The 17,213-nt window shown below is 49.3% G+C and overlaps 1 protein-coding gene across 12 annotated transcripts; it reads right to left on the minus strand.

The window, feature by feature from the left end:
- Positions 1–2,616: 2,616 nt before the first annotated feature.
- Positions 2,617–16,844, minus strand: LOC118233972 (elongation factor 1-delta-like). Of its 12 annotated transcripts, none has more exons than XM_035430178.1 (11): positions 16,698–16,731; positions 14,363–14,423; positions 12,226–13,051; positions 10,986–11,103; positions 8,988–9,059; positions 5,551–5,613; positions 4,463–4,547; positions 4,233–4,321; positions 3,804–4,007; positions 2,892–3,086; positions 2,617–2,711 (listed from the first exon to the last, which is right to left on the minus strand). In XM_035430178.1, the coding sequence occupies exons 3-11, from the start codon at positions 13,008–13,010 to the stop codon at positions 2,673–2,675; spliced, it is 1,650 nt and encodes a 549-aa protein (XP_035286069.1). In that variant the 5' UTR covers positions 13,011–13,051; positions 14,363–14,423; positions 16,698–16,731; the 3' UTR covers positions 2,617–2,672. The 12 variants fall into 12 exon arrangements, with proteins under 12 accessions (XP_035286069.1, XP_035286068.1, XP_035286070.1 ...); XM_035430177.1 differs by having other exon boundaries at positions 10,986–11,106; XM_035430179.1 differs by lacking the exon at positions 5,551–5,613 and having other exon boundaries at positions 10,986–11,106; positions 16,698–16,725.
- Positions 16,845–17,213: the final 369 nt, after the last annotated feature.

Genomic DNA, 17,213 nt, shown 5'->3' on the forward strand with positions numbered 1-17,213 from the left:
CAAATTCCTGTGTCTGTACGATACATTTGGCAAATAAAAAGTGATTCTGATTCTGAAACCACCCTACATGAAAAAAGTATTAGAATATTCGAAACACGATGAAATAAAAACGTGTATGGTTATTTTCGGTGATGCAAAAAAAACTTTAGAAAAGTTCCTAAATTGGTAAAAACATCTCCATCTCTGAGCCAGTTTTTTAGTATGTTGTTCAAAGTTCAGATTATGGGGAAAGATTACACCTAAATTCTTAGATGTTTGGAGCTAGGGGACCAAGGAATGGAACCCTTGACCCTGTCCCACCCCTCATCACGCTCTTTAGTATTTGTTCTGAAAAGCCACACCTGAAAAGCAGAAAAATGGAAGTTATATTTTAACCGTGTCATTGAAAAACAGCAGCCTCGTCAAAGTCAGGGCTCTCCTTCCCTAGCTGTCTTCACTGTTGACACACACTTGATAAACTCTTCCTCTTTTAATTTAGAGAAATCGGAGGCACAGAGGAAGAGGATGGTCTGTCTTCGCCTTCCAGATGGGAGAGTGGGGCTACATAGCTCAGGAGGTAAGACCAATTGTCTGGCAGTCGGAGGGTTGCCGGTTCAAACCCCGCCCTGGTCGTGTCGAAGTGTCCTTGAGCAAGACACCTAACCCCTAACTGCTCTGGCGAATGAGAGGCATCAATTGTAAAGCGCTTTGGATAAAAGCGCTATATAAATGCAGTCCGTTTACCATTTACCAGAGTGACCACAAACACAGGCGAAATGAGGCACCATGCCGTGGGTTTTTATACTGCCTTTGGCTTCCATTAAGAACTGGAGGCCTGTTGCACTCCTGTCAAGTGACTATAAGGTGCTCTCCCAGGTTTCGGCAAACATACTGAAAGAATCTTTAACAAAACGGATCCATCAGGATCATTCCTATTGCATCCCATCTATTATAGATAATTTCTTTAAGATGTGTGATGTCATGGATGTCTGTACAATGTATGATACTGGCATCATTTCATTGGATCATGAAAAAGCTTTTGATCTCGTTGATCACTGGTATTTGTTCTCCACACTCAAGGCTTTTGGTTTGATCATTGGGGACATCATGTATGGTTAAAGTTAGGGGCTCATCGTTGACAGCATATACAGATAATATGGATGTCCTAATTAAGACTCTGGGATATGTGAAATCATTGGTGGACAGCAGTGGGTTGGCAGTGGGTTGTTTACCATTGATGTCTCTTCAGGGGAGACTTTCCGGTTTCAATCTCTCTCTTTCTCTCTGTGGTGTGGGGATGGCTGGTTTAAGCAGCCACACCTGCCCTGGGTCAAGCTAATTAGACCTGGCCAATTGGATAATTGGCCAGGCTAATTGGACCCAGGAACAGGAGTGGCTGCACCTGTGCGTAGTGAGGTAATCACTGCGCACAGGTTAAATCTGCCATCCCCACCCACACCAGGAGCTCTCTGTCATGACAGGGTTTAACATCTGCTCATTTGGCTATACCATCTTGCCAAGCCCTCGTGGAATAAATGTGGACTGTTTTAACATCATCTCCCTGTGTCTCTGTGCTGGAGGGCCCCAAGGAAAGCCACTTCGGTGGCCTGTGGCAGGCGTGTTTGTCACACTCTCTCTCCCTCCCTCTCTCTGACTGATACTTGAACACTTCATCCTTGCGTGAAAGTACACGCTTGAGAACACTGGACTCTCTTGTGTCCATAGATATCAGGCCGGCCCTTCAGCCTGTATCCTCCCTATCGACACATGCTCCAACAAAAGGAGTATGGATAAGAGTGTAATTTTATTAGTGGAAGTCAGCAAAGTAAATACTACCACCCCGAGCCTCCTTGACCCCCCCCCCCCACCCACCCACCCACCCACCCACCCTTCATCGTGCCCTTCGGTATTCGTTTCAATCAATCAATCAATCAATTTTTATTTGTATAGCGCTTTTAAGAAAGGAGCTTTGTCACAAAGCAGCTTTACAGAGAACCGGCCCGCAAAGAGTAAGCCTAGGGCAACAGTGGCAAGGAGAAACTCGCTGACTGATAGCAGGAAGAAACCGGACTCAGAACTAAATAAAATACTTAGGGGAGCCTCTAGGGGCAATTTTTTTTCTTCTGTTGACCGAGGGCAACACGGCGGTACAGCCGGTAGTACTGTTGAGGAGCGATGGCAGTGTGTGAGCGGTTTACTGATGACTCATGGGAAGTTATACATTAACAAGTGGAGCGAAAAACACCTTTGACCAGAGCTCGAACTAAGTGACCAGTTTATGAGGGTCTCTTATTTGCAGTTGGGGGGGGGGGGAGAGATCTTTTCTTTTTACAGACTATTGTTAAAACACTAAAATCCCTAGTCAAACCTAGCTACCGGCAAACTAGAAAAGAGGGTAAAAAAACATCTAAGATCACAACTCACAACACAACTGTTCATTTGTAGTTAGCACTGCAGCAATATCGGGGAGAAATAATTATATATAATAATAAGAAGAATTAATGTGTGCTATGAATACTTAAAACTATTTACTGGAGCTTAGGGGCGCAGTAGTGGTCTGGCTACTGGGGGTCCCCCCCCCCCCCCACACGTCCCTTTAAATAAAATTTTTTTAAAAAGGACAGAGACCGATTTGAGCTCAGCTCTTTATTGGTAACCGTGTTGCAGCTGCAGGGGGGGGGGGGGGGGGGGGGTCAGATCTTGTTGAAAGCAGCAACGTCCACACTCTGGACCTGAAAAATACAGTCATATTCCCCCATTAAAATCACTCACCATCACCATCACAAACATCAACATTATACTGACCACCACCCTTATTGTCAACCTCAAATTCACCACACAGCTACCTCTGTATTACACTCACTGTGCTCCCGTAGTACAGTATGCAGCCAGCAGGTGGTGCCGTTACTCACGTAGTCCTCGAACTTGGTGATCTCCTCCTCCAGCATGTCCGTCCCCACCTTGTCGTCCTCCACCACGCACTGGATCTGCAGCTTCTTGATGCCGTAGCCCACCGGGACCAGCTTAGAGGAGCCCCAGAGCAGGCCGTCCGCCTGGACAGAGCGCACACACTCCTCCAGCTTCACCATGTCCGTCTCATCGTCCCACTGGGGGGGGGGGGGTAGAGAGAGAGAGAGAGAGGGGGGGGGGAAGGGACAGAGAGGAAGGGACAGAGAGATGGTGAGGGAAAGAGGGGGGAGAGAGAGAGAGGGAGAGAGAGTGAGTGACCGAGAGATTGAGGGAGGGAGAGGGAGAGAGTGATTGACAGAGAGGGAGGGACAGAGAAAAAGTAAGTGATAGAGAAGGAGGGAGAGAGAGAGAGAGAGAAGGAGGGAGAGTGATTGACAGATAGGGAGGGACAGTGATTGACAGAAAGAGAGAATGAGTGACAGAGGGGGAGAGAGAGAGAGAGAGAGAGAGTAATAGACAGATACAGATTGAGAGACGTCTCTACACAGGTTGTGATTCTGCTGCTGCCCATTAAACAGCTGTATTTTCCTGCTTGCTGCTAGCAAAATACTGTCAGACCTGGGCTTCGGCACACTTAATAAAAAACCAAATAATCTTCGGAATACAATTCAGACTGGCATTTACAAAGGAGGTACAAACCACAACTCAACATTGCACACGCGTGACTTAATAAAGTTTAAATAATCAGTTAAGATCCCATATCTGACCATAAGAAATGCTAACCATTAAATTTGGTTAAAATCGTTTTTGTTTCTGAAATTTTCCTTGTATTGCAAGTTACTTGTTTTTTGGTTAACCATGTGTGTGTGCGTGCGTGTGCGCGCGTGTGCGTATGCATGCGTGTACGTGCGTACTGGTTTGACGTCCAGCAGGATGGAGGACTTGGCGATGAGGGCGGGCTTCTTGGCCTTCTTCTCAGCGTACGCTTTCAACCGCTCCTCACGGATTCTCTCCGCCTCCTCATCCTCTTCATCGCTGCCAAACAGGTCCAGATCATCGTCCTCCTCCTCCTCTTCCTCCACTGGGGCGCGGACCTTTGGCTGTTGGACTGAATTGGTCTGGAGGAAGGTGCAGTGATGTCATAGACTGAGTATGACATAAGACTAAAGGCCCTTTAACCTGGACACACTGAAATAGACTAAAACTCTACGCCCTCTTACCTGGACACAATCAAGAAGAGTAAAACTCGACCCCCTCTTACCTGGACACACTCAGAGAGACTAAAACTCTACCTCCTTTTACCTGCACATACTCAAAGAGACTAAAACTCCATCCCCTCTTACCTGGAAAGGTGAGGCTGCTGCAGGTGTTCTCTCCAGCAGAGCAACCCTGGACTCAAGGTTAAACAGAGCCGAGCGAAGGTCCTGTACCACTGAGAGAGAGAGAGAGAGAGAGAGAGAGAGAGAGAGAGAGAGAGAGAGAGAGAGAGAGAGAGAGAGAGTGTCAGGCAGTCACATACAATTTACTTGAGAGGGGCAGTCACAGTTTGTAAGTCAGTCACAAAGTTACTCACCGTTCTGTAGACTCTGGTTCTCCAGCTCCAAGCCCCTCATGCGGGTCACAAGCTCATCCTGGTCACCTGCAGCATACATTGTGGTCTACACACACACACACACACACACACAGATTTAAGGTCAAAGGTCATGCGTCAAACCCCCCTACTGACGGACTGACGGGAGGGGGGGGGGGCAACAGAGACTGTTCAACAAACAAGAACAAAACTACTCCATTCCACAACAAAATATATTAAACAAACAGCTGAAAAAACCAAAGACTTGTTTGGGGGTGGGAAAAGAAAAGAAGTTGCAGCTCATCAGGGCGGGTTAAAGTGCTAGAGAGAGCCCAGGTTTGGTTTAAACAGGCAGCGTTTGACACAGCTTTGATCCCAGAGTATTAACACCAATGTGCTCAGCGAGTCCTCATTCGACAGGGCCACAGCATCTGACCAATGCCATAACCAGCAAGGCGTGCAACCGGCAGATTCAACCAATCGCTGTCCTGTACAGGACAACTGATCCCGCCCTCCACCACCATGTTGGGGGCTAAAATGGCTGCTGTGCGCCAGTCGGTTGGGAGATGCACGTTGGTGGCGATTCAGGCCCGGTTCTCCCCTTACACTGTATAGCACACTGAGACGATGACACAAACTATATAAAATTCACAACGTGCAGGGCTAATTATGCTCATTACAACATGCATTCTCACACACACACACGTCACATCAACACATGTAAATGAGCAAGCAGAAACACAGATTAAGAGGTATTAAGAGCAGGCTGAAACAGAGGGATTGTGGGTACAGACAGCAGGCTGAAATAGACAGATTGTGGGTACAGACAGCAGGCTGAAACAGAGGGATTGTGGGTAGGGAGCGCAGGCCGAAACAGAGGGATTGTGGGTAGAGACGGCAGGCGGAAAAAGGGATTGTGGGTAAGGACAGCAGGCTGAAACAGAGGGATTGTGGGTAGGGAGTGCAGGCTGAAACAGAGGAATTGTGGGTAGAGACAGCAGGCTGAAACAGAGGGATTGTGGGTAGGCTGAAACAGAGGAACTGTTGGTAGAGACAGCAGGCTGAAACAGAGGGATTGTGGGTAGACTTACAGGCCTACCATGGCGACCCCTGGGGTGGTGAGGGCTCCTGCCTGGGTGCACAGCTGTCTTCAGCTTAAAGGAGCCGGAAGAGAGAGTGCAGGAGGGAGGGAGAGGAAAAAAACGTACAAAAGAAGGGATAGAGAGAGAGAGAGAGATGAAGTAAGAGAGGGTGTAAGTGAGAGAAGAGATGAGAGGGAGAGAGAAAGAGCAGGATTGCAAGAGTGCGTAGCTTCACCACGGAGACGATCCGATCATTACAGTCACCGTCATCATCATCATCATCATCACCATCACGCACAGGGGTACTGAAGGTGGGAGTACAGCCAGTAGAGGCCAATGGGGTAGAGAGGAAAGCTTTCATAAACTCACAGTATTACTTTCACTGCGTAGATCCAAGGTTGGCTGTGTAAAGGTACAGTAACAGTCATAACAGGAATACAACATACTAGCACAATGCTGTGCATTAATCAGCAGTGAACAGTCACCGTTATGCTGCGTTTTGCTGCACCTGAAACACACTCAAGGTAATTCTGTAACTGGGTGTGCCTGAATTGCCTGCCTATGTGGGGCATATAAGAACAATGTTCAAATTTTCAAAAAAAACAAAAAAAAAAAAAAACAATTTCTGGTGTGGAAACATCCTGCATTGAAGCAGCCAGCTAGACTGTATTTATATTCTTCTCGAAGGAAGTCGGGGGGAGAGAGAGAAAAAATGCACCAGGATTTCCTGGAAGGAGCACCGAAAGAGGTCAAAACTGGATTCTGGCAGGGCGACGAACACAAGAATGCACCGCAGTACACCGGGAGGCCCGGACGAGCACACGAGACACGGGTAACCGAAGCCAGCAGTTCTCATTATGGTGGCAACTGCACAAAATATATATCTGGGTGGGGAAAACCTAAAAAGACACACGCACGCACGCGCGCGCGCACACACACACACACACACACACACACACAAATAATGAAAGACACAGAGCCCTGCCATTGTTTGTAGGAGAAAAGAAAAAAAATTAATAATTTTTTTTAAACCCACATCCACCCCCCCACCCCCCAAAAAAACACCACAGAATTCCAAGTAAGAATCTCACCGCTCCAGCAGAGCACCCAGAACTCCAGAAGAAACATGGTGTTCCAAGACCACAGCCCAAAATACTTAGTCAAGGCAAGGCTATACATACACACCGTGACACATGTCAACATTTACTGCATACACACACACACACACACACACACACAGGCATGCAGAGACACACAGGGATAGCCACGCACACTTGCAAACACACTCTCCATACAGGCAAGTGTTTGCGCAACTAAGCACACACACACACACACATAGTGCATGTACACACCTATAATTTCATATGTAGTACACATGTACAAACAATATGGACACAGGCTTCTAACTGAAAACATTCCCCGCACAAACGCACGCACGCACACACACACGCACACATGCACGCTTAATGCTGCTCTCTGAGACAGCCCTGTTCTACCCTTTTCAGTGTTGCATAAGCAGACACTACAGTCCTGAAACCTGAGAGCTCAGATCAGCCTTCTGGGCAGGGTCACTAAATGCCAACCGTACAGCAAGCAAGGGGCCCCAACCCTAACTCAGCCAAACCGCCAACTGTACAGCCAGCAAGGGGCCCCAACCCTAACTCAGCCAAACCGCCAACTGTACAGCCAGCAAGGGGCCCCAACCCTAACTCAGCCAAACCGCCAACTGTACAGCCAGCAAGGGGCCCCAACCCTAACTCAGCCAAACCGCCAACTGTACAGCAAGCAAAGGGCCCCAATGCTAACTCAGCCAAACCAACAACTGTACAGCAAGCAAGGGGCCCAAATGCTAACTCAGCCAAACTACCAAATGTACAGCAAGCAAGGGGCCCCAATGCTAACTCAGCCAAACCGCCAACTGTACAGCAAGCAAAGGGCCCCAATGCTAACTCAGCCAAACCAACAACTGTACAGCAAGCAAGGGGCCCAAATGCTAACTCAGCCAAACTACCAACTGTACAGCAAGCAAGGGGCCCCAATGCTAACTCAGCCAAACCAACAACTGTACAGCAAGCAAGGGGCCCAAATGCTAACTCAGCCAAACCAACAACTGTACAGCAAGCAAGGGGCCCCAACCCTAACTCAGCCAAACCGCCAACTGTACAGCAAGCAAAGGGCCCAAATGCTAACTCAGCCAAACTACCAACTGTACAGAAAGCAAGGAGCCCCAATGCTAACTCAGCCAAACTACCAACTGTACAGCAAGCAAGGGGCCCCAACGCTAACTCAGCCAAACCAATAACTGTACAGCAAGCAAGGAGCCCCAATGCTAACTCAGCCAAACCAATAACTGTACAGCAAGCAAGGGGCCCCAATGCTAACTCAGCCAAACCAATAACTGTACAGCAAGCAAGGGGCCCCAATGCTAACTCAGCCAAACCAATAACTGTACAGCAAGCAAGGGGCCCCAATGCTAACTCAGCCAAACTGTCAACTGTACAGCAAGCAAGGGGCCCCAATGCTAACTCAGCCAAACCAATAACTGTACAGCAAGCAAGGGGCCCCAATGCTAACTCAGCCAAACCAATAACTGTACAGCAAGCAAGGGGCCCCAACGCTAACTCAGCCAAACCGCCAACTATACAGCAAGCAAGGGGCCCCAACCCTAACTCAGCCAAACTGGAGTGTTGCTCACTCAGCAGAAAACATATTTTATCCCTATCCAGAGATGCATAAAAGCCCACTGACCTACTCATTCAGGAAAGCAGAGAGCACTGGACGTCATAAGAGATAATATTATTTTATATATATAATTTATTACCTGTTTTACCCATTAATTGTATTGCCTTTCATGAAAAGTGCTTTGAACAAATTTAAAACTGTTCTACATGAAGTGTATTGTTATTATTATTATAATTATTATTATGAATTTATACAGAGATAACTCAGAGATAACAACAAAATCACAGCTGAGTTGAAAAAAAGTACTGAAGATCATCATGTACAGAGCACACAAATTTTTTCAACACAATCCATTTTCAAACAGTTTAGCAAAAAAAAAAAAAAAAAAAAACTGAAAATGCCGATTAACGCTTTTGCCAGGCATGCTTGTGATCTGAGAGCAGGCCTGAGAATGAAGGGGTGGAGCTAACCACACAACACAATACTGGGCGTGGCAACTGGGGGTGGGGCAGGCTTGAGAATGGAGGGGGTGGAGCTGAAAATTGAGGGGGCGGGACTAAGAATGGAGTGAGGGGCAGGGCTGAGGATGAGGGGAAATGGGCGGGGCTGAAGGTAGAGGGGGCGGGATTAAGGATGGAGGGGGTGGTAATACAGCCAGGGGGCATTAACCACAATACAGGCAAAACTGAGGGGGCGGGGCTGTGGGCGGAGCAGGTGGCGGATTAGGGGGCGGGCCAATGAGGATGACTGACTGCCGTACTCACTCCTGCTAGAGATTTCTGGATATTCTCACGGGCTCTGGCAATGTCCTGCAGGATCAAATTACCTCCAGCACCCTGCGGGGGAGGGGTACAGAGATGCAGGTCAAACACACACACACACACACACACACACACGCACATGTACACACACACACGCGCACGCACGCACACACACACACACTCTCTGCTGCAGTGCTGCACTGAAATAGAAATCTGACCATGCACGGAAGAGCCAATCCCGCAGACAGGCGAGAGTCACATGGTCATGTTACCCACAATCCAGTCTGATGACTGGCATAGTGTCACAATCACAGGACTGAGTTCAACTGCCACCACCCTTTTTGCCATGCCCCTCCCAGGAGCTAAATCCACACAGCTACTCCATGGAAGAAATCCACTTCCTGTTTCCTGATATGTCTGGTGCGCTGACCCTTGGTATTTACCAAATCATCATGATGAAACGGACTCCATTTTGGCTCTGGCACACTGGCCCACTTCAGAAATCCCACAGCTTATAACTCAGTGATTTGGGGACAGATTTATAATTACAGTTCCCAATGTCTACACACACACACACACACACACAGTGCTAAATGTCATCCGTTATACGATGTACAGTACCCAGAAACACACGCTCCAACTCTTCAGTTAGATCCCACTCTCCAGCGCAGGAACCCTCTACACATTCGAAAGTCTGCGTGACGGAAATCGGGACCGGGCGACGGCTCAGGTGGGACGCCAGAGCGCCGCCACCCCGCCCCGGCCACGGGCGAAGCCGTAACCGTGGCAATGTGGGGAGGAGCAGCAGGGCTGGATCAAGAGCAGAGGGTGCACCACTTTTTTTTTTTTTTTTAAATAATAATTTTAACGCTAAGAGAGGGCTGGTGTGGACACAACGGACTCGGTGTTGAGTTGGAAAAACAGAGAAACAGGCTTAGCGCGTGCAAACCCCCCCAGCAGAGTTATTTGGAAAACACCACGAGGCCGCCCAGACCTGCTGAACACCAGACCCCTGCAGCTCCCCCAGCACGCTGGCCTCCCCGCCTCCACCACCGGACCCCTGCAGCTCCTCCAGCACGCTGGCCTCCCCGCCTCCACCACCAGACCCCTGCAGCTCCTCCAGCACGCTGGCCTACCCGCCTCCACCACCGGACCCCTGCAGCTCCTCCAGCACGCTGCTGATAGTCTGATCTACAGCGTCCCCAGACGCAGCCATGACACCCCCCTTCTCATCGCCCTCCACCGGCTCCCTGTATCAGCTGTATCAAATTCAAAACCTGGGCGCTAGCCTATTGGGTAACTAAAGGGAGAGGTCCATTATGCCTTCAAAGGATCACCAGGCCCTACACACCTACCAGACTTCTCCATTCTGCGACCTCTGGCCCCTCCCCCCCGTGTGCCTGCACTTCCAGGTCACATTTCCTGTCTGCTTCTGCCCCCTGGTGGTGAAATGAGCTTTCTACTGCAGTCAGAACAGCAGAAACCCTGCCCATCTCCTAACACAGACTGAAGACTCACCTCATCAGATTGAACCATGGCTCCCCTGACCCCCTCTAGATAACCTTTTTATCTCTCTTTGGATTTCCTTTTGAATAATATTAAAGACATACTTGTGGAAGATTTCTCACTGTAATCGTACCTTCTGGTTACAATACAAACCGCTGTTTGTTAGGTTAATATTACACTCGCTGATTATTAACAGGCCTCGGAGACCTCTTGGTGATACATATAGTGTCGCTGAAGTTCTCCACCACGGTTTGTTGCTCTGGATAAGCCTGCTAAATGATTATAATGTAATGGTGTGTGTGTGTGTGTGTGTGTGTGTGTGTGCATGAGCTCTTGTGCATTTGTATTTGTGTGTATGTGTGAGTGTGTGAGACAAAGTGAGTTTGTGAGTGTGTGTGTCCACGCATGAGTGCATTGTCCCAGTCCACCAGTTCGGACAGTGCTCAGTTCTAGGGGGTTGCAGTTACACAGCCGTGCAGCTAGGGGGAGCCATACCTGTGACGCGTGAGAGGGGCCGTTCACCCCCTCGTAGAAGCGCCGCTCAGCCTCGTCATAACGGGACTTATCAAACCAGATCCTCTCCTGAGCCAGGTACTGCACACCACTCATAGTGCTACTGGGGGGGGGGGGGGAGAGGGAGAGAGGGGGGGGGGGGGAGAGAGAGAGGGAGCAAGAAAGAGAGGAATGGGAATAGGAAAATGGTGAGAGAAAGTGAAGGAAAAGGGAGGAGGAGAGATGGAAAACCGGAGAGAGGGAAAAGAGGATGAAGGGGTTAAATACAGAAATGTGAGTGAGGAGAGGGGGGAGAAGAGAGGAGAAAGTGAGATTCACATTGACACAGAAATGTCACAATCCCTACATTCTTTTTTTAATTTTTTCATAAACTCTTGTAGCTTTGTTATGGGGTGCTGCCTTGGCCAGCTCTCCCTAAAAAAGTAGATTATTCATCGCGAGGGACTTTCCCTTAAATAAAAATATAATTTAAAACATTAAAAACCATTTCATTTTAAGTAAAATGTTTTTAAACCATGGTTTAAAACTCTCTGAATTCACTCTGGGGGGAGTTAGTTATCTAGACCCTCACTAGTTTGTTCCAGTGCCCTGAGCTGTTTACCAGTTTAATTTACACACCAGAGGTTTTCATCTCTGTCGATTGGTCTGTCTGTCCACGAGGATCAATGACTCCCTTTACAATAATGATGACCTCAGGTGGAACATGGTTGAGTCAGTGGGGGAGCAGGTAGGTAACACGCAACGTGATTGGCCAAATTCAGATGACATCACTATGACATCACTGATCCTACCACTGTCCGTTTTTTTGTCTTGTGTTGTTACGTGGAGGAATACAACCAACAGGCAGGAATGTCTGACTATGAGAACAAGCAATTCAGCGCCCCCTCACCCCTCACCGCCCGCACGCCGCATCCCCCAAACCCCCCGCACCCCCACCATCCCCCTCCCCCTCCTTTTTCATGATCGCTCTCTCTTTTCACAACAAAGCAGAGTCAGCAGAAACAGCGCCGCTGATGTCACCGATGCTGACCGCACACTCTGCAGCTCTGCACCCCCCCCTGCCCCGCCCCCCCTTTCACAAGACAGCACACTGGCCCTCTTAGGGATTACACACTCATAAGCCTCAAACTACCTCATCCCCACTGGCATTCCAGAAAAAAAGAAAAAAAACAAAAAAAAAGAAAAAACAAACACAGAGCGGAGGAGAAAAAAGCAGCCGTACGGGGGAGCGCCGTACTGTTGCCACGGAGACCCGCCGTCCCCCTCTGAGCACCACCTCTTCCGGTTCCACCTGTGACCCCTGCCCCTCTGCGCCCCCCCTCTCCTCCAGTGGTGGTGGCCGTGGGCGTGGCCATGGCTGTGGGCGTGGCCCTGGTTTTGGGCGTGGCCATGGCTGTGGGCGTGGCCCTGGCCGTGGGCGTGGGCGTGGCCGGCAGGCTCCGCCAGGTCATGAGGTGGTTTCTCCGCCCAGGCTTCCTTCCGGCGCTCGGGGGCGAGACGGGGCTGGCCGCTACGGGACCGGCGCTTGGGGGCGGGGCTAGAGGCGGGAAGGGCGGGGCCCCCGGTGCGGCCGACGTGGGAAGCAGCGGCGGCGGCGGGTCTGGGGGCGGCCGGGATCGGGCGGGCCCACAGCTCCACGAGGGGGCATCGCTCGCCCGGGTCAAAGTCCGGCAGGCTGGCGCCCGCGCTCACCCACGTCGCCTGCACCTGCCGGTGGCAGGCTCCCCCGTCGCCATGGCCACGGCTCGAACCCGAGGCAGGCGCTCTGGCGCCCTCCTGATCCGCCAGCCAGCGCTGATAGGAGCTCTCCGCGCGCTCGTAGGCACTGTGCTCGAACCACACAGGCTCCGCCCCTATCCCCTCCCTCCCTCTGTTCACCCCACCGCGCTCAGGGGGACGGCAAGCCCCGCCCCCTTCCACGCTGAGGTCTCCCCCCTCTGCAGCCTTGAAAGTGGTACGGTCGGCCTTACTAGGATCGTGAGGGTGATCCGCCCTGGGTGGATCCATGGTGTGACAATAAGGGGGTGGAGGTGCTCTCAAGTCTTCACCTTGTGTCCCAAAGCAGCAGAGGGGGGAGGGGGGGGAAAAGAGGGAGACAGGCTCTGGGATCAGTCTCGCAGACAGAGGACGGGTTTAGTAGGGTGGGTTTGATCCAGAAACTAACCCGAAAAAGACAAAGCAGCCACTGGCCTCTTTGAAGTGCACTGAGCATGTTAGGTCTCTAACTTGATTTTTAAAGGTTTCCTGCTTTAAAAATAAATTAATAAAAACAAGTGAAATTCCATCAGCTATCCTCTGTCCAAATTAGAAGAAAAAATAAAAATAAATTTTTAAAAAACAAGACAAGCGGCAGTAGGCTGCGGTGGTTAAAAAAAAAGACGTCGATGCAAATTTATAAAAATTGGACAGTGGGGAAAAGAAAAAAAAAAAAACTGGTCCTGGATCAATCCCACAGTTCATTCAAAACAAGCATGCCGTAAGGAATGCATGAAACCCGACCAACCAAACACAAGCAGGTGCACTAGTCATTGTGACATCATCATCTGCCGTCCAGGGACACGTTTGGAAACAAATGTTCATTCGGCCAAATTTGGCCGAACTTCGGCCTTCTCAACAAGCCGCGGCATGCCGGTGACAAAGCGCGACTTCCGTTCCTTTCAGCTCCCGAAACGGGACCCACGAACGGGGCGGATGGTCCAGAAGCCGGGCGCGGGGGCGAGCGGCCTCTCCCTGCGGCGAACACGCAGAACCAGGAGCCTTCACCGAGAAAACCCGTCAGGGTTTCTCACAGCTCACGCACCTGCCAAGGCCGGACCGCCAAGCATACCAGACCCAGCGAATGGAGGAGGGGAGACCCGGACACACCACAAGACTCAAGCTCACATCTGCTACACACAGACACTGGTGCATGCACATGCACACAGACACACACACCTACCCATCTGCACGCACACAGACGCATATACACACACACACGTATGCGCGCGCACACACACACACATGGACCCATCCACACGCACACATACATGCACACACCGACCCATGTGCACACGCACACAGACACACACACCTACCCATCTGCACGCACACATACACGCATGTACACACACACACCTACCCATCTGCACGCACACATACACGCATGTACACACACACACACACACACGGACCCATCCACACGCACACATACATGCACACCCCGACCCATGTGCACGTGCACACACATGCATGCACACACACGCACGCACACTCATGCATGCACGCACACGCACGCACACTCATGCATGCATGCACGCACACGCACGCACACTCGTGCATGCATGCACACTCAAGGCCTTCACGTGCTTCACACCACTCACCCACTGCTGAGCTCACAACACGGCGCTACCTGCCAGTTACGACAGTCTGTGGCTTTTTTTCCTTCCATGAGAAAAAACGACAACAAAAATGCATCGTTTCAGATGCTGGCGTTTGCGTTTGGAAAAATGGCTGTGGGTTAATGAGGTCATCCATGTTCTAAAGCCTCCTTCACACAATTCGACCTCCTTTCTCTCTCCCCCCCGCCCTGTTAAATTACCCCCAAATCTATGATCTCAAACTCCAGTCCCACAGCTGTATGTTGCTCTTAGCGGTTTCCCTTCAATAAATCAGACGATTCTGGCTAACTTGGAAACAAGGTGCAAACGTGGAAACAAGACTCCGTAGATTTTTTTTCAAGAATGGCCAACATTACGCACTTAGCACAGGTGCTGAAACGCGCTGGAAAAAAAAAACAGTAGGCACAGCGGCTCTCCAGAACCGGAGTTTCAGCTCCCTGCCGTAAATGCTCGTGACTTAACGCATACTCTGGCTCAATGTTCAAACGCACAGCGGGATCCGTATTCCTTAGGACACACGCCATGGCATCTCTGCGTTTAAATGTACCGTCCCGCATTTAGCAAATCTGCCCTTCGCCTGAAATGACAAACTCATTTCACCGCCTGGCTATGGAATTAACATGACTGGCACTCGCTCTCCGTAGTGCCTGAAACAATACGTCTCCCAATTACCGCCGCAATTAATTAAATTAATTGAAATGAAGATTTTTTTTAAAAACAAGGCAAACTCGACTCAAACGCCAACACAGTATAATGGGACAACTATGCAAACGTCTTCAAAATGGCCTGCTTTCCAGTACCAAAAAGTTGGACTTCTAGCTGATTTTCTTGCAAAGCACCCCAGGATATTCATGCTAAGGATAATTGTATTTTTATACAGTCTATGGGTACCACATATTTGAGCTTGCTGTACAGCTAATGTTTCCATTCAACCCGCCCCCTCCCCACCCAACGAGGGAATGTCAGGACCCCCTAACTCCTAAACACGCACGGGACGACTTCACAGGCGCGTGGAAAGCTGAACTGTTCATACTCCGGGTTTTCGTAAATCAACCGCCGAGTGCACGCTCCTGCAAACCTTATGCACTGGACGGAGGAGACTTGGCTTGTCAGCAAACAAAGTTCTACCGTCCAGTTTTACCTCCAATCTTGGTATTCGGAGAAGTACTTACGTCACCAGTGACTGGCTAAATATTGGGTTAATTACGGTCGCGAACACCCAGGAGACCGGTGCACGTGCACCTGAACGAGGAATGTCGCCCCGGCATCTGGATGGCCGTCGATTTTCTGACGTTACATAACATGTCGCTTTAGCTGGTGGTGCATGGTTTAGGGGATACTCGAGTAATAGCACGGCTGCCTGTCACTCAAAGCTCTCGACTGTTGCAAGCAGATCTTTGATCTGGCCGTTCGATCACCACCTGAATTTGCGCAGTCGAGGTGGAAATCTCACATTAACGTCATAGCTATTTAACAGCGCTGAGGAAAATTAAAAAGAAATGTAACCGGGGCTTTACATGGCTCCCATTTAGAAACAGTTTCTCCATAAAATTGATGTGTGCTAAGTGGGGAAATAATTTAGCAAAACATCTCAGTACTGATAAGAGTTACCGTTAATCCTAAATTCTCCTACCAAAGAGCACATGTGCTCCTTGGGGAAAAATAACGTTAACGTAACCTGACTTTTTAAGAGCAACACATGAAATTTTCGCAGTATGTTCAATTGTAGTGTGCTTTTTACCGGTTTATTCGTTTTTTTTAAGTAGTCAGTGCAAACTTCACCTCCATCCCTTTGTCAACAGATAATATACTTGTTGCTGAACAAACTATCCTGCGGGCTAACTTCGGTTATTTTCCGAATAGCTTTCTGCCTAGCCAGCCAACAAGTTGATTCGTTCTGCACATCAAAAGTGGAAATGTTTGAAAAGGCGATATTCCACACACAAGCTCATATTTAAAATGAGCTACCTAAATATCGTAGATATCGTCCCAGAACACCTGTAGCCTATTGAAACTTTAGGTTTACCCCCGTTGCTACCAGGTAGCAAACTTGCTAGCTGACCAGGACCAGGTTGCAGGGTCGGAGTTAAAATCCGCTCTCGCGGCACATTTTTGACACACGCATTTTAGCCAGCCTGCTACACTCTCGGCATTCCGCTATCTCGCACCGAAGTAAAGACCTTTTTAAGAAACGAACTTTTCAGAAATGACAACTGGCAGGCTAGACTGTTTCCCCCATACGCATCCCAGCCAAAGAAACGATTATAGTTTACAATTCATGCAATCCTGGGACCAAAAAGTGCCACATTTCACTCACTCTTTGTGCTACGGTCCGCGTGCAGGTTTCTGTAGAACGGAAAGAGGCGGAGGTAAGGGTACGACGTCACCTCATTCAAAGTAGTGGTGAGGGGGGAGAGCTCATTTTATAACACTTTCTTGGAATCGCTTGGCCCCGCTGCGAACGGTGGGTCAAAAACGTGCGGATACTCTCGATTCGTGACTTGCTTATATAAACCCCAGGTTTGTCGTTTTAATACGTTTGTAAGTCTTCCACAGTCTTTCGTCTGTTGCAGTTGGTATGTTCTCGTGTGTGCTGCAGGAGAACGTGCACAGGACGTGTATTCATACGTAGACATTATGCAACGTATGAGGCGGTCATTTCAAAAAGTGTACCAAAAATGTGTTCACCATAGGGAATTACACCTGCAAAAAAATGTATTCACATGAATATGAATAGTGTTACCTTATGGAATTTAAAAAATGAATAAGAAGGATATGCTCAGTGCGACACGTTTATTTAAATATTTGTTAGTTAATCATCGAATTATTATTA

Source organism: Anguilla anguilla, chromosome 8 (genome assembly GCF_013347855.1).
Source record: "Anguilla anguilla isolate fAngAng1 chromosome 8, fAngAng1.pri, whole genome shotgun sequence".
NCBI classification, from domain to species: Eukaryota; Metazoa; Chordata; class Actinopteri; order Anguilliformes; family Anguillidae; genus Anguilla; species Anguilla anguilla.